At 49.1% G+C, this 23,869-nt stretch overlaps 1 protein-coding gene across 1 annotated transcript; it reads right to left on the reverse strand.

The window, feature by feature from the left end:
- Window positions 1–419: 419 nt before the first annotated feature.
- Window positions 420–22,460, reverse strand: ARHGEF5 (Rho guanine nucleotide exchange factor (GEF) 5). The gene is made up of 15 exons (XM_012650601.1): window positions 22,260–22,460; window positions 12,829–16,030; window positions 12,299–12,356; window positions 11,818–11,882; window positions 11,370–11,623; window positions 8,783–8,943; window positions 8,078–8,230; window positions 7,685–7,814; window positions 7,341–7,415; window positions 6,851–6,940; window positions 5,641–5,798; window positions 4,858–5,019; window positions 3,493–3,563; window positions 1,794–1,898; window positions 420–1,149 (listed from the first exon to the last, which is right to left on the reverse strand). The coding sequence occupies exons 2-15, from the start codon at window positions 16,016–16,018 to the stop codon at window positions 992–994; spliced, it is 4,830 nt and encodes a 1,609-aa protein (XP_012506055.1). The 5' UTR covers window positions 16,019–16,030; window positions 22,260–22,460; the 3' UTR covers window positions 420–991.
- Between the last annotated feature and the right edge of the window lie 1,409 nt (window positions 22,461–23,869).

The raw sequence follows: 23,869 nt of genomic DNA on the forward strand, positions 1-23,869 counted from the left end.
CTAGGACTCTTTCTGTTACACTATGCTGCCTTTCACAAAGAAGAATAAAACAGCTGGGAGGACAACTCCACAATAATGCAATTCAGAATATAAAATTATGGATGGTCTGAGTAGGATTTGCCAAATCCACCTAAACTAGCCTATGCCTATACCTTATGGGTATTGTAAAAAAGAAGGTTTGAATGGGGTTTTCATTACCCATCAATTACTTCTAGTTTTTTCTATAACCTCTGAAGCCGTAATAAGCAGAGAATCTGCCCCAAATCTCAGGGTCATAGCTGCTATAGGTGGAAGTCAGTAGCTGCTATAACCTATGTACTTTTTTGGTCTTTCATGACACCTACATCAAATAGGCTGGAGCCTTCTTGGGATTCCATGTTCTGAACCTTGCTCAGTGCTGAGGAGTCTAAGAAGAAAACACTCGGAGAAGTGCCAAGTTTATTAGAGTGAGAGAGTATTACCCTCACATTGCCACCAACAGACATAGATCTCAGAGATGCAGGCATTGACTTCACACCAATAATTATGGAGAATTTCTAGGGCTTGAAGATACCTTAGAGGTCACCAGGTTGATGCTCCCATCTGATGTTACTCCCTTTTAAACATTGCCCTGCAGTAGACTGAGGTCAGATTCTGTTTAACATGTGGCCATGACTGAAACTCTGGCCAGCTCTGAATCTGCACTCTGGAAGCAGAGAATGTCTAAGTACTATATGGCAGTAGAAGGAAAGTTCCTTAGGCCCAACTGGTCCCTTTTCCTATGAAAAAAGGTTCCCAGAATCCAGTGCAAAGTCCCTAAAGATCCCCCCACCAAGCACAAAGCACAAAGGGAGGCCTGGGACGAGTGACTGGGTTAGCTGGAGTTCGTCCGTCCTTGGGCTTTCCGAAGGCCTAGTTCTTGGTCACAGAAGGCCTCTGTAGCTGGCTCTGGGGCCAGCCCTCTCCAGCAACAGCTTGTTCTCAAGCTCAGGAAGCTCCTCTCAGAGCACAGCTAGGCTCGCTGTTCCACCAGCTGTAGTTTGGCAGTCTTGACTCGATGGGCTTCCTTCAGGTTCCGTGCACGGACCTCTGGGTTGGAAATGAACTCCACTTGTTGCATGGGAAACCAGCCTCGCTCCCCGTCTGAGAGCCTCACACCCTCCAGCCAGCCTGTGGGCACAGGGTGGGTGGGAAGAATTACCTGGGAAAGGCTCACGAGAGCTTCCCCTGGGCCACCTTCCTTCCTGGAAACTTTTCTGAATCCTAAGGCTGAAGGAACCGGGGAGCCCCCAGCCTCCCCGTGGACTAATATAATCACAGCTGCACTGGGCCCGGCAAAGTCTACAGCCCACTCCTGAGCCATTGAAGTTCTAATTCCTGGTGCCCCAAAATGTGACCTTGCCTGGGAATGAGGTTGTCACAGATATAATTAGTAAAGTCAAGATGGAGTGAGGTGGCCATTAATACAATATAGTTGGTATTCTCATAAAAAGAGGGAAATCTGGACACAGACACAGGGAAGATGGCCACAGGAAGGTGGAGGCAGAGATTGGAGTTAGGCTGCCATGAGCCAAGGAATACCTGGGGCTGCCACACTGGAAAAGGTAGGGAAGGAGCCTCCTTAGAGGCTTTGGAAGGTCCTGCCCACACCTTGATTTTGGACTTCTTGTCTTCAGAACTGGCAGAGAAGACCTTTCTGTTGTTTTAAGCCACCCAGTTTGTGGGACTTCATTGCAGCAGCCCTGGGGAGCTAGTCTGTCCCCCATGGTGTCCTGCCCCCAGGGCCCGGACACCTCCTGGAGTCTCCCTCTTACCGTCACTGCTCTGCTGAGTCACCATCACCACGTCCGCCTTTTCTAGCGCCAGCTCGTCATTCTCTCGGGGTTTGTAGGCGCGAAGGCACTGCACTTGCGGGGAGTCTTTGGAAGAGAAGAGTGTGCAGAGAGGTTAGGAGAGGCAAATGGGGCCACACAGACATGGAATCCTGGAGAGCAGGGGTGGGAGGACTTGTGAGAGAGGTAAGTTTGTGCTGTTGAAAGTTACAGACAAAAGAGGCAATTGCAAAGATCTTCATCTTCTAACAAGGACCAAAAAGGTTGATAAAGAAACAGAAATAGAAATACCAGAACTGAAATGGACCAAAAATTCTATTTAATACTTCTCTGGGGAAGATGAATTGAGAAATACGTTGTGACCACCGTTAGCTCCTCGTCAGTACAAATACTGGAGACTCGACTAGACCCACTTCCCTCTGAAACCTTCCCTGACTCTTTAGCCTTCAATGGACTCTGAGTTCCTTTAAAACTAATTGTTCAAGCCAAACCACTTGTCCATGATCTAATTGTTTCATGCATGTGTTTTGCTTCTCCAACTAGATTTTAAAATCTGAGTCTGCTTCATTCTCCATTTTCTTCACATACAGATGTGGGGCCAGAAGAGACTTAACCAGTGGGGTTCCAGGTATGATGTAATCCAGGGTCTTAAACCCTGGTAGCTTCAATTTCCTCATCTATAAATGATTGAGATGATCACTGATCAAGGGTGATCAAGATGATTTTTGTGGAAATTCTGGATCTCTATATGTCTATCTTTTTGTGAAATGGGAAATTTCCACAGATGTGAAGCTTAAGACAAGAAGTCTCAGAGTATACCCGACCTATAAATATTCCACCTAACGTGGGTTTATTGCTTTCTCTGCTTTACCACACCATATCTATCAGTTCTCCCAGAGAACAAACAGAATACGGCATTATTATTCATTCTTCTTTTTCTAAAGCTCATCCCCGTCTGCTACTCACAAGATCACAGTGAAGGAGGCAGAATTTTCTTTCCCTCCTTACCCACCAGGGAGCTAACATCCCGCAGATGGAGCACACAGTGAGCAAGTGAATGGAATTCAGTCACTGCATGGTTCTCCTAATTCTCTTTACAAGTTCCGTTGCATTTGTTTGTTCTTTTCAGGCACTAAAGGTTCAATGTTCCCTTGAGTTCAGATTCTTCCTGGATATAAATTAGGGAATTCTTGCTGGAGGACAACTGTGGGGCTGATACAAGAGCCAGAATAATTCCAGCCTTGGCATGAACGCAGACACATTCGTAATGTGTGTGCGCCTGTGGCTACCTGGGGTAGGTGACCTCAGGTCACCCTGCACAGGAAGGGGTGTGGTCAAAACAGATCTCCTTTGCTATCCTTTGCACCTCCTACCACAGTCATACTTTCTCCTCTTGCTTCCCCAAGAACTCAAGCAGGTAAAATCTAGGCAAAATAACAGCAGGATAGACTTAAGGGGACACATAATTTAACAGGGGAGGGGCGCTGTCATGGTGATGAGCAGTTTTAATCAGATGGGTCTCAGGTGTTTAAGCTCCAGCAGCCAGTCTTCCACCCTGGCATTCTGTGGAAAAGCAATAAGTGGAAGCCTCCCAGGGTTACCGCTCAGCCCCCTACACCTCTGCATCCAAAGGAGATCTCTGACCCTGCCTCTTTTCTCTCCCTCTTACACCCTCACTCACCATAACACTCCAGAAGGTCCAACTCCTCTCTAGGCATGGCCAAGGCTGAGATCCATCGCAGCTTTTCACTTCTGAGAAAACAAAGCAGCGTCATAGCTTCAACTGCAATTTTGGGGTGTAGGATGTGGGCCAATGTTGGGGAAGGCAAATGACTGTGAGAGGGACTTGTCTAGTTCAAAAAGCTGCATAGTTCCATGACTTCAAAGTCAATGGGACTCAGCTTGGTTGGAAATATGACAAAATCTTGAGCTATATGTTACCCCTTCTCTTTCCAGGATTATCCTCCTAATGGCTTCTCCTATCTTCTACGTGGGGGCATAAAGTCAACTGTCAATTATACACATGCAGATTTTGCATTTTGGAAACTATACTAAGCAGAATGTTCATCTCAGTTTAGATTCCCTCTATCACTTTGCATGACTCTTGATACTCCCTTGCCCACCTCCCTTCAATCAAATATCTCAAAAATAAAAATTATTCTCTAACAATAATTAGATCAGGGAGATATATCTATATATTTTGTTATTGTTGCACAACGTAAACCAAACCTAATTTTTGCATTTTCTGAGCCTCTGCCTCCAAATCTTCCTGGGCTATTGAGAGCTGACACTATTACTGTTCCAGGACGATGCTGCCCAAAGCACTAAACAAAGAACATCAATCTGTATCTGATAATTTGACTTATGTGATATTTTGCATGCAAACCCCCATACCTGCTCCTCTGTTCCATAAGTGAGGACAGGCATTATTGATCCCACCCTGAAGTGTCTTCCGAGGGACAAAACTGAAAAAGTGTCTACAACATGGGGATCCTTAAATCATCAGATATGTCAAACTTTTTAAAGAGAGACTCTTCTTATATCTTTTATAACAGCAATAATAGCCAATCTTCTTTTAGATGTTCATTATTATAGGCACTGTGTACCAGATTTTGTAAGTTATTATTAACACTCTCAAAAATGTATGTATGTGTGAATGTATTTTTTTTATTATTGAAAAGATGAGCAAATCAAAGGTCTCAACACTATGGATTTCTGCTCAACAGAAGACTGGGTAGAGGGGTGGGAGCAAAGAAAGCAAAAGGCACCCAGTGCTTGTCTCATTCACGTATGTGCCCACCAGCCTTGTCCTTTGTGAGTAAAAGGTATAAAATAGATGCTAAGCCTTGGTGACTGTATACTCTCTCCCACCCCCAGTCTCCTGCAAGTTGTCCATTAGCTCTAGGTTTGGGTTTTTCTATGGATGCACCCCAGTCCAGAATGGACCAAATGCTGCTGTGTCTGTTTCCTAGACATGATTTCTACCTTGGTCCCACCTTCTTCCCTGGCAGCCCATCCCAAATTCCTCTACCCAGCCCTGTCTCACTGAGTGTCGGTGCGGAAGAGGAACTCAGCCTGGGTGCCCTGTGCGTTGTGCCGCAGGAAGAGTCGGAAGAGGTTTTTGTGGGGTCCGTGTAGCTTCATTTCACACTTTTCTCCCCGGATGGAGGAGAAGGGAGCGTGGTCAAATACCAGGAATCGGCTGCCCCTGCAAAACACAGTCTTTTCAACCTGATTCTAGAGTTTTCATACTTTATCCACCCTCATCTCCTTGGATTCGTGACTCCTGTCCTCAGCATCTGTAGCCTGCAAATTCCCATAAAAACCATACGATGGTCCTAATGTACTCCCAAGATGGTAGCTCCAGCATCCTCAGGGATTTGTCACTAGTTTGACAAACCACATATCTAGTGCAATGGATACTTGATGACTTTAGAGAGTTAGAGACAGAATCGATATAAATTCCAAGGCCCTTAGGACCAGAGAGTTAAGATCTGGAATTACCTAAGTAACTCTAGGCTGGTAGATTATGCCCAGCCCAAGGAAGCCACAAATAGACTGATTTGAGAACGTGATAAGCTCATTTGCTACATTTGTTCTGTATCTATAACAATACAAATCCTGCCATGTTATCTCATGACAGAGCCTGGTGGGATACCCTTTTTCCTTGGGCTTTTTTTTCTCTTCTCCAAGCTATGACCTGGACTCTGGGTTAAGTCATTGAGAAGGGTCTCTCTAGGAACATGATGCTTCTCTGTCCCTCTCTGACCTTCCCTCTTGCCTCCTTCCATCCCCTCTTGTGTCCCGGCCTCCCACTCCAGCCACTGACTCTCGGGGCCGCGACAGCAGCAGACAGTCATTGAAGAGGTGCAGGTGGACTGGGCGCGTGTTCAGTTTCCTTCGCAGCCCTGGGGAGACACTGAACTCCAGGGCTGTCAGCTCCCCACTCTTCACCAGCCAGCGTGACTGTGAAATGAGTGGGAATATCTATAGGGCAGGGGAGAGAGAGAAGACAGTGTCACAGATGGCATAGGCGTGAGGCTTGCTCTGCTCAGTCCCCTCCTTCCCAAGCTGCTTCCACACAAGTTCCACCTCGGACAGTCATCTCTTCCACATCTTCCCTCCTGCCTATAACCCATCACTTAGACTCCCTTTCTTCCTGAACCCTCTAACTACCACTGTCCACTGGTGTGCGGCTCCTGCATTTATATGCTCAGGACAGGGACCATGTGGGGAAGCTCTGCCCTAGAAGCCTGAACTGAAGAAGAGGTGGAAGAGCCCAATTAGGGCACATGATGCAACAAGGAAGGGACAGTATGATGCCTCTTAGAAGTTAAAAGATTAGGGGCAGCTCTGGCATCTGTCCCCTCCTGAATCATAACCAGAGACATGAGAGGAACAGTCAGAGTCAGATGTGGGGATGAGACTAGGAAGCAGGTGGGCTCTGCTGGGAGTTGGAGTTGGGGTAAAGATGAGAGTACTGGACTATGATTAGTATGCAGATAAAGGATTTTCCTTCTCTTCCAGGGACGTAAGGATAGTATCTGTTCTAAGTGGGATGTCTATTCTGGATTTGTGTTTGGATGGCAGATTTTAGCCCTATACTTAGATTCAATTCTATGTTCCTTTGGCTGCTAGACTAGAAGGAGACTTGACAAAACAATGAATGGTTCAAACACCAAAAAAAAATTTTCTAAAGGCTTATATTGAAAAGTTCTCCCTCATCCCTCCCTTACTTGCCCATTTTCCAAATGTACCCCCTTCCTGTTCCTTTTTCTCCTATTATTCTCCCAGAGTTGCCTTACACATACACAAGCAGACACAAATATAGATTTGTATCCTCCTGGTTTTACACCAAAGGTAACATAATATACACACAGTTCTGCGCTTTCCCTTTGTCACCTAACAGTATGTCCTAGAGACTGAAGCAAGCCTCCCCAAAACAGGCCAGGACAGAAGGTGGGCAGAAATGAGATGAGAGACCAGGGATCATGAGGGCAGGATGGTTCTGTGTTGGAGGGTGGCTGGGACCAACTCACTTTGCACTCGAACTCAATCTTCTGGCTCAAGTAGATCAGCTCCTCTGTCCGTCGCATCCTCTGCACGTTGTTATTGCAGTCGCGGATGAGCTGAGGTGAGGAAAGGGGAAGAGCTCTGTGTTAGAGGGTTGGACCTTCGAGTCCCTCTCAAGCAATCTGGAAATAGGTTATGACAGCCTCACTCTTTTCCACCAGGCTGAAATTGAGTGAAGGCAGCATCAAGTTGAAGTCCTAGGACTCTGGTATACTTGGTGTGACCAGACAGAACATTCCTGGACTGAGTGAAGATGAGGGTGAATGTGGGGTCTGTGGCAGAGACTGTGCTCCCTGCGGGAGAGGAGGCCATGGGGTGTGCATGCTCTGGGCTTAGGTGGACGCAGTGAGGAAGCTGAGCCCTCCCACCAACAGGTCCCACCCCCATGCTTTGTGGGAGGTGAAGACCTCTCTGTAAAGGACACACAGGGAGTGGGTGGGGGTGGTGGCTGCCTACCTTCTCCAGGGCGTGGTGCGCCTTCGTGGCCTCCGCTTCCTCTGCGGATCCAGGCTGTGTTCTCTTCAGAATGTTCTATTGAAGGAAGAGTAGGCAGGAGCCCGAAAAAAGGAAGGAAAGGGAAAGAGGAAGAAATGATTGGGCGCTGGTTAATGGAAAAGCCCAGGGACAAAATTTCAGCCACGGATATTTCTGAGAAAAAGGCTGTAGGAGGTGGAGAGGCTGCTCATGACATCCACAGGATGTGGAAACGTGGCAGAAGAACAGACGGTCCTTTGCCTTGGGGCTTCCCAAGAGCATCCCTTTGAGTTAAGGGGAGAGGATCAAGGTAGGATGAGCCGTACCTGGAGCAAGAGTTTGAGGCGGGTGATGCGCTGGAAGGGCAGAATCAGAAAGGACTTGAGGGACAGGCGCTGGCAAACGGGGTCGCTCTCCAGCTTCTCCAAGACCTCTCGGAAACTGCTGTTGCTATTCCTGCGGGAGCAGTGAGGAGCCTCAGTGAGGTGGGGTGTGGGGAGCAACGGGGATGGAGTGGAGGCACAGGGCATAGAAGCTCAAGGAACATCTGTGGGCTGGGAAAGTACGGCGGGAGCCCACGTGCAGGGGCCCTGGCGTGGGGGCTGGGTGGGCCTCCGGGGTCTCAGACAGGCATGAGGACACGTGCTCTGGGATGGCACTCTGGGCAGGGGACTGTCATGGCAGGGCCCACATGGGGATTGAACAGGGATCAGTCTCACAGTAGGCTTTGGAAGGTGCGTTCCTGGTAGGTCTGGTTGGTGACGTAAGGCAGGTAGACCCGGCGGAAGTCTGGGGCGTGGCTCAGAACCACATCACATACTTGGAAGGAGAAGATGTTGTTCTCAAAGTTCTCTTCCAGGTCTGAGAGAAACCTGGGTGGATATAAACAAGTCTTATGAGACTTCTGGGCCTCACCTAAGCAGTTGACTGACTCCTGCTGTGAGAGCTTTTGACAGCTTCTCCCCATTAGCCAACTTCTATCGCCTCTCCTCCGCTCTGCGCCCTTGCCACACGCTCGCATCCTCTCCACGGCTGTCCCTAGTTTGCTCCGGTCTAACTCTCTGATCTTAATATTCCATTTCTCCATCTTTTGACCCTGTTCAGGTTTTCTAATCTTTGGATGATTTCTACACCTCATCTCCAATGCAGTCCATGCCCACGGTACATCCAAAACCGCAACCCAGGAAGCATTTCCCATTCATTTATTTATCCATCAACAGATCTATCCACCCACATGTTCTCTTCTCTTCTTTGCTTTTCCAATCCCTACAACCATAGGGAATCGTGCAGGGAGCTGAGGCCAATTTCATCCTGTGACTGTGACAATGACAAGGTTTCTAAGAGGGGAAAAAAACTACCTGACAGTTTAAAGGCTAACAATAGTGAGGCGGAGCGAGTGGTATTTGAGAGGAGGGGAGTCTCACGTGGTGCTGACGTCTCGCACATCCTGCAAACGAGAGAAGAGCCACTGGTGCTCCTGGTTGGTAAGGGTGGCCCGGAGTGGGGCGGACAGTTGGAAATGATCCACAGCTATGTGCAGACTGCGCAGGTACGAGGCCTCAGACACAATCAGCTCAAATTTGGCCTAGGAGGTTGGAGGGGGGAAGACTAATTAAGAACTTTTATTGACTCTCTGGTGTATGCCAGCCATCATGTAATGCTTTAGGGGGAGAGCGGTGAGTGAGATAGAACCTTTCACAGCTCACAGTCACACCAGAACCTAACTTGATCTGTGGGGAGAGGGGAAGAGCATTTGAGTAAGATTTTATCTAGGGGTTGAAGAACAAGTGCAAGTCCCCAAAGGTGTAAGAGAAAAATAAGCTTTCAAGAAACCTAAATAACCAAAAAACCCCAAAGGGTTAACTATGTGAGATGGATATGTTAATTTGCTTCATTACGGTAACCTTTCTACTATCTCTATGTATCCTATAACATCATGTTGTATATCTTAAATATATATAATAAAAATTATTTTAAAAAAGTAAATAAATTGAGCATTTTTGGAACCAACCATACTAAGCCTGAGAACTTTGAAAGAGAAACAGATTCAGGAGATGAAGGTGATGAGTTCAGTCTGGGGTTTGGAGTGAAATGGAAAGTAGTAAGATATTTGAAAACAAGATGGTGCAGTTGTGGTTTAATGGATAAAGCCCAGCATTTGAGGACTTGCTTGGAGTTTCCAGCAGGGTGCACCATGACGCATGGCCATGCCCCTTGCTGGGTTCTTCACGCTTTTCATCCAGGCACAGGGTTTCAAGATAGATGCTTGGATATAAAAGAGAAAGAAGACACATGTACACTTGGCGATGACTTGGATGATCAATGACACGGTGGCCATGTGATCCTCCCATACAACCACCCTGACCGGGACACTGAAGGGTCATTTGCATCTTGCTCTGGCATTCACTGACCATATGACTTCAGGGGGCTCATTTAACCTCTCTGAACCTCAGTGCTCTTGTCTTTTTATGTAGATATATGACCCCCACCTCACAAAGATGTGACATTCAGAGGAAGTGGAGTTTGTGAAAGCACTTTGTAGACTGCAGGGGAGCTAGTTTATGAAATGAATATGTGTGTATAAGAGGTGGAGATGTAGAGGTCTCTCTTTTCACAAATGCGAGACCAGGGCTGGAACAAGAGCCCTGGTAGACTTCCCAGTACATTGGAGTTGGTGAAAGAGGGCTAGGGTTCCTGTCATTTCCCCACTGTTTGGTCAATAAATGTAGGGAAGGCCAGTGATTTTCTACATAACTTCCATGTGCATAAAAAGTTACAGTCAAAACAGGACCCTCGCATCTGAGCTTTGAAAGCCTAAAAATGTATGTCTGTGTCTGTTTGACTTGGTAAAAGCAATGCCTATCCCTAAGTCCCTGTGACTCAAATTTTACTCCTCCCTGCCTCTGAAAGGCAGAGAGTATGGCATGAATATTTATCAAACTATGCACCAGACCCTATGCTAAGCAAGATATGTGTTATTTCATTTAAAGCACACAGCAGCCCTGAAAGGTATGCATTATTAACCTCAATGTGTAGATGAAGAAACAGATTTAGTGAAGTTACATAACTTGCCTAAGGCTCCACAGCTAGTAAATGGTGAAGCCATGACACAAACCCAGGTCTGCTTTACTTATAATGAAAATAGTCGACATTTGATCAATTACTATGTACCAGGAAATCATCTTTTCTGATTCCTCTAAAAACTCTTTGTATCTTAGTTTTACACATGAGGAAACAGAGGCTCAGAAAGATCAAGTTATTTGGCCAAAGTTAAATAGAAATATTAAAATGGGCTTCATATCCAGGTCATTATCTCCAGAACCTAATTCCTTAAACACCATTCCGTGCCATTGTGCCATATTATCTTTGGGGGAAGAAAATTTCTACCCCTTATTTTAGACAGATTATTAAGAGAAGTTCTCCGTGTAAAACTTATTACTGGTCATAGCTTAGAATCAGACAAATAGCTTCCACTTATGTCTGGCTATTGGGAGTCGCTACTGAGCAGGGACTGATGGTCATTTCAAAGCCTCTGTTAGTTCAATGGGCCACAGGACAGCTGCAAGGAGTCCTCTTCAAGCGACCCAATAACAAGCCCTTGCATATGTGCCTTTAGTGAAGAGGAAATCTGCAATGTAGCCTGAAACCCTGGTTGATGAGGGACGTGTTAGTCTACCCCAGAACAGCAGTGACTGAGTTAATTCCACACTCCTCCCAATAAATTCAGAGGCTTGGTCACTATGTATGAGCCCAAACCTATAGCAGGTGGGATTAAGTGGTCCAGGGCATGAGGAGGTGGGGATGAGGGAAATAATTCAAATTCTTCATAATGGAGTTGACCGATGGCCATGGCGCATGCACACGTGTGTGTGTGTGTGTGTGTGTGTGTGTGTGTGTGTATGGTGGGGACAGTCTGCTCTCGGTGGCGGTGGTGAGTAGGAGGTAAGGATGTTAGTAAACAAGACCTTTTCTGTGTTGCCTCCCCCCACCTCATCCTTCCCCGCTTGGCACCTCTTGCAGTTTTTGGTCTTCGTGGGTCATGGAGAGCAGCACGGCGCTGTTGCGGACCACCGGGATCTCCTGCCAGAGGGAGCCACTGGAGGCCACTGACAGGCGCTGCAGGTATGACTCGGAGTACACCAGGGTCCTGCGAGGCTGCCGGGGCGAGCTGGGCCCGGGCACCTCTGCAAGGCTGTCCAGCCGCTGCTGGCTCTGAATCTCCTTGTTGAGGACAACATCGCTGTACTCCTGGTAGAGTAGCTGGGCTGCGGGGGAGAAGAAGTGTGGGGCAGGGAGAGAATTGGGGAGAAAGGGCAGGTGAGCGGAGACACAGAAACAGTTCTCCCGACAATTCCCTACCCCTGTGGACACCCCGCCTCACTGCTGACAGCCATAAGCCCCTCTCCAGTCCTGGGCAGAAGAGCCGCCTGGGTCTAGTGTTCTGTTTCAAGGTACTCACAGGAGTTGATGAGCTTGGAGCAGCGTCTTGAAAAGCCTCCTGTCACCTCCTTTGGTTTTTTCTCACTGTGGAGTAAAGAAGGGCTCTGGGGCACTTGTTGCCGTTAGACACAGAGCACCCCGGGGTGACTACAGGTGAGAAAGTCTCTAACCTCTGGGACATGCCCTGGAGAGGCACAGAGTTGCAGCCTGACCCACTCGGGGGCAGCTTGGAGCTTCTTTAGATGTCATGTGGAACTTGGATATAGGGTTTAGTTCATGGCCAAAGGGCTTGGGAGGACAGATGACTCAGACTTGGCTGACAGAATGAGGTAGATAAAGAAAATCTCCCTGCCCTAGGATGCTGGCATCTCTCTCTTCCCCTCCCTACCCTCAAAAGAGACATTCAGGATCCCAGAACCCATATCAATGGAAATTAGGAAATGTCAGTATTCCAAGCAAAGAGAGTGCAAGTGTGTGTGTCAGGAGAGAGGGTGACTCACCGAAAGACAATAGCGTCTGACGGGTTAGGGGATCTTTCCACAGCTGGACCTTGTGAATCTGAAAGTGGAAATGGGTGAAGTAACTGAGATTTCAGAGGGACATTTAGAGAGAACCTAGGTAAGATCTAGAGTGGCAGATGTAGGTTGCGGGGAGAAGAAAGTGCCAAAGCAGAGAGCATCAGAGACTAGCGCCAGCTGCGTCCCCAGTCCTCAAGTGAAGATGGGAACTGGACAAGGATAGGAGGGCTCTCCGTTACCCAGGGGATCAAGCAGGTGTTGGTAACAGAAGGAAGGCGTCCAGACAACATTGGGGAAAAGAGATGTACATTAAAAGAAGGCCCTGGTGGATTGAGAGACAGGGGACAGAGGGGAAGGAGAAGGAAGAGCTCGGGGGGCGCCCCAGGGCTTCTGTGTTGAGGTCAGGCATGCGTGTGAGGAAGGCCAGCAGATGGAACCATAAGGCCCTGGGACAGAAGAGGGGATGAGGTGGTAAGAGCCGGACAAAGCTTGGTGTGCCGGTCCTTGCTCACCTGAAGAGCCCTCGGGCAGGACAGAAGGTCTGCGCAGGCCCTGCCGGTTCCAGCCCTTGTGCTTGCTGGGCCCCTCGCCAGGCACCATGACCTGTCCACTGCTGCCTGCAGGTTTTTTGCCCGGGTCCCGCCGATGGGGCCAGCTGCACGCCTTCTCCAGCTGGGGATGGCTGGGCTTTTCTGGCTGCCTTGCTTGGCCTACTGCTGCCCTCCTTGGGCCACTGGCTCCTTCTTGAGGGGCTGTTCTTAAAGTTTCTCTTGCAGGGGCCTCAGACTCTTCTGAGAGCTCTGGTTTATCCTTAGTGGTGGGTCCCTGGAGCTCCTGAGTCCAGGGAGTGCTAGGGGAAGAGGGACTCAGAAGATTTGTTATGTTGCTGAAAGCCATGCCAGGGGACACCTCACTCTTACTCCTGCTGGTGGAAGCCAGAGACTCTGTTGATCTGCCTGTGGCCGGGGGCCAGGAGGTACGTCCAACAGAGGGGGCAGTGGAGACTGTCCAGTCTTGACAAACAGGTCTCGCTTTGGCTTGACCCCCTGAGTTCATCAGTCCTCCTTGAATGGTCCTGCTCCTGCCCCTGGACTTCGGGGGCAGTGGGGGTGGCTCAGTGGGAGGATCCATGATGGGCAGGGGGGGTAGAGGTCTGTAGATCCTTGAGATATTTGAAGGAGGAACAGGAGGATGGTGGGGTTGGGGCATGTCAGGAGTTGGGGGTAATGGCTTGTTGTACCTCAGCCTGGATGAGAAAGAGGTCTGAGTGTGGTGGGGGCTGTCTGGAGTAGATGGCAGAGGTCGGTGCTGCCTTGCCACAAGGGGATCAGGAACTTGGGGGAGTGGGCCTTTAGGGGGGCCATGGAGCCCCAAACCTAGGGCCAATGGAGGAGGATGGCTATGCCGCTTCAGGGTGGGGACCACAGCAAGAGGTTGGCCATCTCTCTCCACCATGGAGTGGGGTACATGCCTCTTCTCTAGGGGAGGGGGGGGCAGAGGGTCCTTGCTCCTCATATCCGTGGAGACAAAGGGTGGGGAAGAACCAAAGGCAGGAGACCCTACGGCCAAGTCTGAGTTCAGTGGGGAGCCCCACAGCCGGCTGCCGTGAGGACCGCTGGCCTGCTCTGCACTTGAGGGGAATTCTTGAGAGTCCTGCTTTGAAACAGGTAACGCAGTAGGGGATTCCAAAATGATGCTGCAGTCCCTTCCACTCCTCCTGTCCCTTCTTGGGATCACAGAGCCGTAGATGGCAGGTTTAGGGGGCCTCTGGGGCAACTCCAAGTGGGAGAAGGAAAGTGACATTCCCACCAGGTCTGGAGTCTGCACTGTCCTGTGGGAGCCGGGGAAGGAGTTGCTCCTTAGGTGCTGGATGGTCCCTGTGCAGTTGGCTACGAGGCCATGAGGGCTGGCCCTGTCAGAGCTGGCACATGGCTCCAAGGTGCCCTCTGCAGAGGGGACCCCATGGAGGGAGGCTGGGAGAGTCTGGGAAGTCCCACAGGGAGGGGGGGTGTCCATTGAGAGAGAGGCTCTGGAGCCTTCTGGAGAATGTGCAGCAGGAGGGGTCTCCCTCAGAAAGGCAGGTGGGGGGCTGGCAGGTAACGAGGCAGGTGTGATGGGGGGGACTTCAGCAGGGCTAGAAGGAGGAGAATCTGGTGTCCTTGGAGGAGTCACAGATGTATTGGCAGAGACCACCTCAGGCTCCTGGCTGGACACTGTCCCCTTCCTCAGCTTGTATCCTTCTTGCTGGCTGTCTTGAGTGATTTCATCGTCAGGTGACTCCCACATAGGAAAGGAGCCAGGCAGAGAAACGGGCTGGTGGGAACATCCTATGGGCTCCGGTGTAGGAGACAGAGCTAAGGGGGACAGTTCCTTAGCCCTGGGCTCCGTCTGAGTTCCAGGAATCTGAGTCATGGGATGTGAGGCGTCTGGAAACAAGTCACTGGGAAAAGAGAGCTCAGGGGCTACCGGAGCCAGTGTCGAAGGCCCATGATGCTCTTTCTCCTCGTCCATGACTGCCTCTTCTCCCACTCCCCTCAGCATGCCTCCATCCCAACTCCCTGGCTCCTCCTCCAGCCCCTCTGCTGACAACACTTCCCCCTTTAGACCCTGATCTCCTTGCTTTGCAGTTACTTCCTCTGATGGCCCCACTAAGCTCTGACTCTCCTCATACTGAAAGTCCACCCTACTTTCTTCCAGCCCCCTCGACTCCCTCTTTCTCAGTTCCCCCTGTTCTTGACCTCGCTGACCCTGCGTGCTCCTCTCCACATCTTCTCGACCCCACGCACCATCCCTCAGACCCTCCGGTTCCCCATGGAGTCCCTCCTTTTCTCCTAGTCTCCCAGGAAGCACATCATCTTGTACCTGTTCCTGCTTTTGCCTCTGTCCTCCCTCAATACCATCAACCTGCTCTGTCCTCTGTACCAGCTGCCCCCAAAGCCCCTTGGCACAAACATCCTCCCCCAGTGCTCCCCACCCCTGAAACCCCACTTCCTGCTCTCCCTGCCCCTCCAGCCCCTGGGCCTCCTGGGGATACCAGAGCCCTTCTGGCCCCTGACTTTCCTGAATCTCCCAGGACTGCAGCTCTTCCTGCCTGACAGTTCCATTTTCAGAGCCCTCAGTCTGGTTGGTCCCTGCAGGGTACTCCTCACAGGAAGGCCAAAATCTCGTTGGAGCAGAGGTATCTAGAGAGGTTTCCTTCTTCTCTTCTGCTTGTCTAGACCCCAATGTTGGAGAAGTGAGTTCCGGCTGAAATTCCACCTCCACTCCGCTGCCCAGTTCATTGGATATTGAGACCATGCCTGGACATTCACCCTGGAAGGGGCAGGCCCCGAGCTCTGGGGGATCTCTTGTCCTTACTTCCGTGTCTGCCAGGCTCTGGGGCACTGCCTCTCGGTACTTTAGAGGGTCACAGGCCTTAGCCACAGGGTTTTCCTGGTTGATCTCTATATCTGCGGAACCTTCCTTTGGAAAAGAAGGCACATTCTCAACTGCATAGTCACGCACGTCCCCTGACTCTCTCTGCTGGGTCATCAGGAGTCCGTGTTCCTCTCTCCATGTGTGGGATAGGTCCTCACCTTCTTGAGCATCGGGCCCCAATGCAGGGATCTGGCTGCTCCGCATGGGCACTGCAGGGATGGTGCTGAATTCCGCTACGGCAGGGATGGCAGTGGAGGCTCCATGTCGGGGCTCCTCAGCCTCCATCAGGGCTGAATCCTAAGGAGGAATGAAAGACAGAGGTTTCTAACACCTCTGCTTTTACCTCTTGGGGGGCAGCCAGGAAAAAGAAGAGTGACCCATTTCTTTGGTTCCATTTAGGGTCATTCTTTGAGACAAAAGGTACTCAACAAAACAAGCAATAGCCTCGGTAAGTCATTTATAGATTTATTCAATACATATCTACCTAGCGACCCTATTAAGTGTGGGGCATTCAGTAATGAAAGAGACAAAGCTCTTGCTCTCATGGAGCCTGAAGTCTTGTGGGGGAAACAGGTCACAAACTATTGAGTTAGAGCACAAGACCATCATCGAAGGGGCCAAGGGCTCCCAGTTGTCAGTCCCCTCCAGACTGTATCATGTCACATTCTGTCTCTCCCACTTTGCTCTCCAGACACCAAGGGTGACTCAGCCTCATAGAACTCCCAGGCACAGTGTGTGACATACCCGAAATCTAACAGCCCAGAGAAGTAGAGTCAGGAAGGGATCTTCCTCCTTAGCTGTGGACAAGGGTTATAGCCAGTGTGTGATCGGTACATACAAGGGGTGCCCAAGGAGAAGCAAGGATGCCACGGGGCAGGAGAAGAGGGCTCCAGGCAGAGGAGCAGTGCGCATGAGGCGAGGGGTTGGGGGGGAGCTAAAGACATCGAAAGCCGGCGGGGGTGGTGCAGGTACCACAGTTTCATCTTCTTACACAGAATCTGGATTTTACTCATCTTTTTATCCACACTGTCTAGTGGAGCCTTGTAACTAATGAGCAATTTTATTTTTGATTCTAGAGGCAGCCGCTATAAGGTGGGATGATAACTGGACTTACCAGACTAGTGCGGTAGTAGACACAATGGTTACCACCTTCAAGGAAGCCTTTACCTTCATTACTCGCCCCTTCTGCCCACAGCCGCATAAACTCTTCCCATTCATTCTCAAGATTTTGACCTCCTACCTCTCTGCTCACTTCCAGCATAACATCTCCTACTTTGCCAAGCATTTAAAACCAATGGAGAGGAAGTGCTTCAATTTCTTGCAATCCCCAGTGACTTGCATTTCCACTCTTCCCATCTTGCCTCCTCCCCAAGCCCGGTCATTTTTAGCCTAGCTCCATCATTTTCAGCCTGGCTCCACAGGCTACAGATGGTCTCTTCCTCTCACACCTTCGGCTTCTCTGCGGGAACCACCCCACCAGTTTTTAAGCATCCCCATGTTCTTCCCACCTTTCACATGTCTACAAGTTATTCCTCTCTGCTGTCTTCATACCCTCACAACCCACCTGCCTCCAACCCAGCTCAAATAAGCACCATTCTGCCAGCATCCTGTATGATCTTTATGTTGTTAATTCCAAAGAAGGCTCTATGAACTCTTATTTTGTGTGGTTCTTGTCAGCACTTGACACTATCGATGTTAGAAATACCCTCTTTCTTATTATCTGTGATGTTACCTTTCCCTGGTTTTATTCTTAAAGTTTTCCCCAATCTTTTAAGTAGATTAAACTGTAGTACTTCTCTTTATAGTACTTATCAGCAATAATTCACTTTCCTTCTCCTTCATAGCTCTTATACAATTATAATTGTATAATTATGTATGTATTTTGATTTACTCTCTATCTTAACCAATAAATGCCAAGCTTTATGAGATGAAGAACTATGTCTGTTTTGCTCAATTGTCTATTCCTAGCTCAATACCTGGACCATACTAAGTGCTTCATAAATATTTTTCACATAAAGGATAAAATTCTTGTTTCCCACCTGGCCCAGATTCCCCACATTTAATTAATCACCAAGTCCTATTGACCCCACCTGCCAAAAATCGCTCAAAGCTGTCCACTTCTGGCCACCTTCACAGCTAGAACCTGGTGTGTGCTGCTGTCCTCTCGCCCAGGCCACTGCACCTGGACACAGCCTGGCCACTGGCCTTCACCCATCTTGCTCTATTACAATTCATTCTCCATGTAGCACCTGAATGAGCTTCAAAAGCACCATTTCTAGTTTAAATTCTTCAGTAGCCTCTGAATGCCCTTGACATGAAAGCCAAATAATCAGCATGGGTTGTTCACCCTGCACAACCTGGCCTCTGCCTTCCTCTCCGACAGCCTCCTCACCTGTCAGCACCTGCCCCGCCCCCTAGCTTTTGGTCTCTTTAGCTCCCCTCCCCCTCCCTCGCCTGTAGGCCTTCGTGTGCACTGCTCCTCTGCCTGGAAGCCTCTTCTCCTGCCCCACAGAATCCTTTGCTTCTCCTCAAAAGCAACTTGCACTTGTAATGACATATTTAATGTCTGTTTTCCAGGCTAGAGCATGAGCTCCACGAGGGCACAAACACTGCCACAGTACCTGATCAATCCCTTCTGCCTGAAGCTTAGTTGGCCCTGGAGAAAGTTGTATTGCATGAATGAATGAAGAAAGAATATACAGTAAAAAGAGCATGGTTCAATTGTGAATTCTGCCTCTTTGTATCTTTGCTAGTTTTAACACAATTGCAGAAATCATTTAATTTATTTGAACATCCATTTTCTTACCTTTAAAAAAGGGATACAATGGTTCCCTCACAATTCCAATGAAGATTAAATAACATAAAAAGGGTCATAGAAATGATGGGTATTTTAATTACTGTTGATCTGAGAGTGAGAGAAAGAGTGTAAGAGAGAAACATAAGATTATAAAGCTGGAAGGACCTTTAGAGACACACAGAAAACTTTGCTCAATTTACAGATGAGGAAACTAAAGGTCAAAGACTCTAGACACTTGCTCAGATCTCCTAAGCAAATGGTAGAGGTGAACCTGAACCAAGGTCTCTTGACTTCAGCCTATTGTTAACACCCAGATGTCCTGCTATGAGAAAGCTGGGAGGTCACTAGTCCAGAAAAGACCCCAGAATCCCATGGACCCTATGCTGAACCTGACCCTGCACCTTTCTTGTCTGGTTCAGGTTTAAACTGGAAGCCCACCTGTCCATTACGCCTGCTGTCCTGCTGGGCCACTGCACGTGTGCACACACACCCTGAGTGAGCTGCCCTTGCAATCTCTATGCAATAGAACCTGGCATAACCAAACAGGCAGGTCCCCAGCCACCCTGCAAATGCAGTATGTGACACGTTCCTGGCCACCCCATAGACACAGATACCATCTATATGGGGCAAAGATGATACATCTTTGCCCCATATAGATGGTATAATTGTACCCATGGAGAAGGGCTTTTATTTCCTATTCCGGTTAGCTGACACAGTGTGTGATTTGCTCCCTATATCTAGGCCGTAGTGATTACATGAAATATAGGAATCACTATGGGTGATTCTGTGATGTGACGCTATTCTCTACATGTTAAATAATACACTTGCTCACTGCAGGACACTTTCTGAAACTTGGGTCCTACCTGCCTAAACCTATAGTCTCTCCTCAACCACATCGGTATTGGGCAGGCCCTTTCTTCAACATACACCAACATGTCCTCAAAACAAGTAGCCCCCAAATATGTGAATGTTTCTGCCATATCCAGGCCATATCTATGTATGGTACGTGTCACCTGGATGTTTTCTGTTCCAATCTCGTGGCACAATGCATGTCTGTCTGTAACCTCACTGACATTATTTCCAACACTGTTTATTTCATTTGGAAGTATCAGTGGTCATCTGCTCAGTCACCATTTACCCCAAAGGGAGAACATATCCCATGTTCTCTACACTTGATCCTATCTTAGTAATCCTGTTGCAATCAGGCATGACAAAGCTAGAATGTGACAAGCTAAAGGAAATCTATAAAACATGGTCTTACTCACGTAAAGGCGTCAGGAGAGAGTTTTTTTGCAATGCCCATTACGTTAGAGGGCAAACATCCTCATCTCCTTCTCTGCTGGGGGTGAATAATCACTGTTTATCTGAGCAAGGGTAAAGGCAGGGCATGGCATACTGGGGATATGGCCTCCCTGCAGACCATAGGCATTTTGCATTTGCATTTGCATGACCCTATCCATGTGCGACTTCTGATGAGACAAAGGTCCAAGACACCCCATTACCACAGTGTGTGACAGAGCTCATCATCTTCTTCAAAGTGCCCCGATACCTTAGCTATTGTTTATTTGTAGTCACCAGGACATAAAAGTGTATTTCAAAGACACATCGCCTCCCCAATCAACTGCTTATTCTTTGAACTGATGTCCAGTGCCATATATATTTTTTGAGGACCATGCTTCCTAGATTTTCTAGCTATGTCAATTTCAACTATTCCAACTTACAACACAAGTCATTAAAATTTAGATTAAAATAAAAGCACCACACAGATGTATAACTTTATTCACTCTTTGACATTATTAACCCCAATACTACCAAGATATCAAAGTAAGGGTAGCTTTCTGGACCACTGACGGCTATGACCTGTGTTCTATCCACTGTAGGAAAGTCCCACCATGTCAGTGAAAACTGTAATAAACATTTCTTATCTATTCTCTAATGTTTGAAAATATCACACCATCACCTTGCAGACCAGATGGTCTTCTATAAGAACATTATTAGTGGCAATGCTGACATACCCCACAAGCTCATCCATGGCCCCGGTACCATCCACACAGATAATATCATGAGGGACTTGTTTGTGCCCTGAACACACACTGATGGTGACCTTATTCTGGTCTACCTTGTAGACACTATAAGTAACCAGCTCCTGTTTATTCTGCAGGCACTATGAGTGACCCATCTTCTGTCTATACCAGATGCCGTAGGTCACCTGTTTGTATCTATATACTGACACTAGAGTAATTTTGCTCCTGTTCAACCCATGACCCTAGGAATGACACTGTTCCTGTCCATACGACATAGTGACTGACCACTCCAGACACCACAAATGGAATGATGTGTTCCTGTCTATCCCACAGACACCATGTGTAATGTGGCTGTAGAACCTCAGACAGACCACGTGATGGGCAGCCGCACTCTCTAGGGACTCTAATATGTGAAGACTCGTGGCTCTGCTGAGAATCGCTGTACTCTTTTGATAGGAGGGATTCCTTTGCATTCCTTCTGACTTCTCTCTCTCCCCTGCTGGGACCATGACACGCATTCCTCCTGCACAATAGTCTTCCTCAGAACTGACATCCCCATCCCCCCTCCCAGGCCCCCCAGGACCCCTTCGATGGCTTTGGCATCAGTTTTAGGCCCACAGATTGGATAACAAATGATATTCATTTCTCTAGGACCTAGGCCAAAAGCTTCTTCGTACTTTTTAGTTTTTAGATAAAACAGGAAGTCTGAGACAGAGGACACATCAGGAACTTTTTAGCTAGGAGTTGGGATTTCTGGAGTAGGCCAAGGACCCAGACCACAGAGTGCATTGGGAGGACAAGAGGAAGGAAGCTCAAAAGGAAAATCACCCTTTCTGTCTTGTCTGTTCGACACACCCTTTCCTCTCAATCCTGACAAGAGTCCTGGACAGAGTTCATTTCTAGGTAGATAAGGAGGGCAAATCTGTCTTGGGAACCCAAGATCCAGGAAGGGGAGAAGGGGACTGAGATCTGAAAATCCAGTGGCATCAGGATTAGCTCTCCTGGGGCAGCCTTGCTGGAAGGCAGTGGTAAATGATGCTCGGAACCCCTGTTCTAGCACTCCCACCCCAGCCCCCATCTCCAAACAGCTCCCATCCCCCAGCCCTAAGAATGAAATGCTGTGATCAACCTGAAGCTTCTGGAAGCTCCCCATATGCAGGGAAACAGGAAGGGGGACCAGCCAGGAGTTGTTAGAGTTCAAGAGCCTTGGTTAACAGGTCAGAGGTGCATACACAGGCATACAAGCGTATGCAAATACGTATGAAGATACATGAAGGAAGGCCCAGGCCTGGTTAAGAAAAAGGAGACAATAAAACCTCTCCAGGTGAGGAACAGTCTAGAGAAGGAATCTCAGTTATTCCTTATTATAGGGCTTCGCTTTCCCCGGGGCCCAGACTTTGAAGCAAGCGCACTGCTTACTGGCCTGGGGAACATCTGGGGGTAGGGTGCCCATTTCCAAAGCAGGACCCCACCGGAAGCAAAATTTTTAGGCAGGAGCATTTCCTCCAGCTCCACGGTGCTCAGCCACACAGCCGAGGCCCTGCCGGTAGGCCCAGCCCCCCATTTCCGGAGCCTGCGCCCCGGACCCAGCTGGGGCTGCTCCCCGGGGAAGGCCTAGTTTCCTCCTCCTTCCTGTCCCTGCTTTCCCTCCGCCGGGCTCCACAGCCGCCGGAGTCCCGGGCAGAGACGGGGCGGGGGCGCTCACCTGGTCGGTGTCACATGCTGCTTCGGCCCAAGAGCCCCCTCCAGGTCCCAGGCGCGGCCGCAGTGCCCAGCGCAGGCCCGGCCGCCCCAGCCGCCGCGCCCGCGGCCCGCCCGACGGGAGGGAGGGATCGGGTCCTCCTAGGAAGTTTCAGGTGAGGAAACAGGGACACACCTTCCCGGGGGAGGGGCAGGGCCCCTCCGCGCAGGAGCCTCATTGGTGTGAAGGAAGCTCCCGTCAGAGCTGGGACGTGCCGGCCGGCTGGCAGCGAGCGGGCGCACCCGCAGGCCGCGGGAGGGCGGGAGCGCGGCGCCGGCAGGGACAGGTCGGGCCGCAGGCAGGAGGGACGGAGGAGGGCCTGGGCAGAGGGAGGAGGGAGTCGGGACCGTCCCGCGTCCTTGCGCGCCTCCAGAATCTCCCTGGGTCTTCTCCTGTCTCTTTCTTCAGGTCTTCACCTGAGCCTGACTCCGGACGGGGCCGTCTTCTGCCTCCCGTTTCTTGCGGCTTGCCTGTGCCTCTGGATGTCTGAGATTCTATGTTCATCTGTGCATGTCCCTCATCTACCGGCCCTTTGTTAATTCTTCTTCCTTGATGCCTGCTTGCCTCTCCCTGATGACAGCGGGTGTCTCCTGCCCTCTCCTCCGCGCTGCTCTCCCTCTCCCGGGGCCTAGAAATGTGCGTCTCTGAAACAACAGGCCCATGTCCTGCCTCTAGGTAGCACCTGTATCCCTGAGTTCACTTTAGAATGATCAGACATCTCAGGGTGTCAGGGCCTGGTGTGTTTGTGAGTTGATCTTTGCATTGAAGTCTGTAAGCCTGTGTCTCCAGTCTGTGTGTTTTCTCATGCCTGTGTTTTGTTTTTTTCTGATTCTTTCAGGAAAACGTGGTGTTCTGTTAGTCTCAGAGGCCAAGCCTGAATGGGTTTATCTCTGTGCCCCTCCAATAACTTCGAAGAATGCCGAAAGTTTCTCTCTAGGGTGTGCGTGCACACACGCACAAAGAGAAAGAATCCTTTACCTAGGGGACAGAGGTTTTTGATATGTTTGGTTTAGTCAGACCACCCCCACAAAGCCCTTCATTACTCCAGGGGTTTCCATGGTGATATAAGTCAAGCAGAATCTTAATTGACTCTCTGGCTATTTTGCTGTTAGGAATGTCATGGTCTATAAGTCCAAACAGCTCATTTAGGCCGTTTCCAGATTACCATATACATCAGCTATGGCACTGATCTTGGCTGAACATGTTCACCAGTGTTTTGAAGGTGACCGTAGAATAGAATATAATTAAGTTGGAATAGACTTCTCTCTGATAGAGTCCTGAACTGCTTTATGTTCAAAGAATGTGCTACTTATGCCATGTTACTTTGAGGGGTTAAGCCTTAACAGTTCAGCAGCTGCCATGGAATGTATGGGAAACAGTGGGAGAAACCAAGACTAAGATTCAGGTATATTAGGGCAGGCCTAGCGTGTGTCATAAGCCCGGCAAGGAGATAAAAACAGGGAGGGCAGTAAATCCGAAAGTTTAAACTAGAACTGTCTCTATTTCTAGGCTGGGAGAGAGAACTTATTCCAAGGTATGAGAGGGCCCTTGATTTCTAATGGATAAGAAAAGCT

This window comes from Propithecus coquereli, unplaced genomic scaffold, assembly GCF_000956105.1.
Source record: "Propithecus coquereli isolate 6110/MARCELLA unplaced genomic scaffold, Pcoq_1.0 Scaffold334, whole genome shotgun sequence".
Lineage (NCBI taxonomy): Eukaryota > Metazoa > Chordata > Mammalia > Primates > Indriidae > Propithecus > Propithecus coquereli.

Coding starts and splice junctions, on each gene's coding strand:
- ARHGEF5 (XM_012650601.1), bottom strand. CDS start 16,018: ATGGAGGCTGAGGAGCCCCGACATGGAGCCTCCACTGCCATCCCTGCC. Junction 12,357..12,828: donor CCTGCCCGAGGGCTCTTCAG/GTGAGCAAGGAC, acceptor TTCCACTTTCAG/ATTCACAAGGTCCAGCTGTG. Junction 8,231..8,782: donor GTGCGAGACGTCAGCACCAC/GTGAGACTCCCC, acceptor ATATCCACCCAG/GTTTCTCTCAGACCTGGAAG.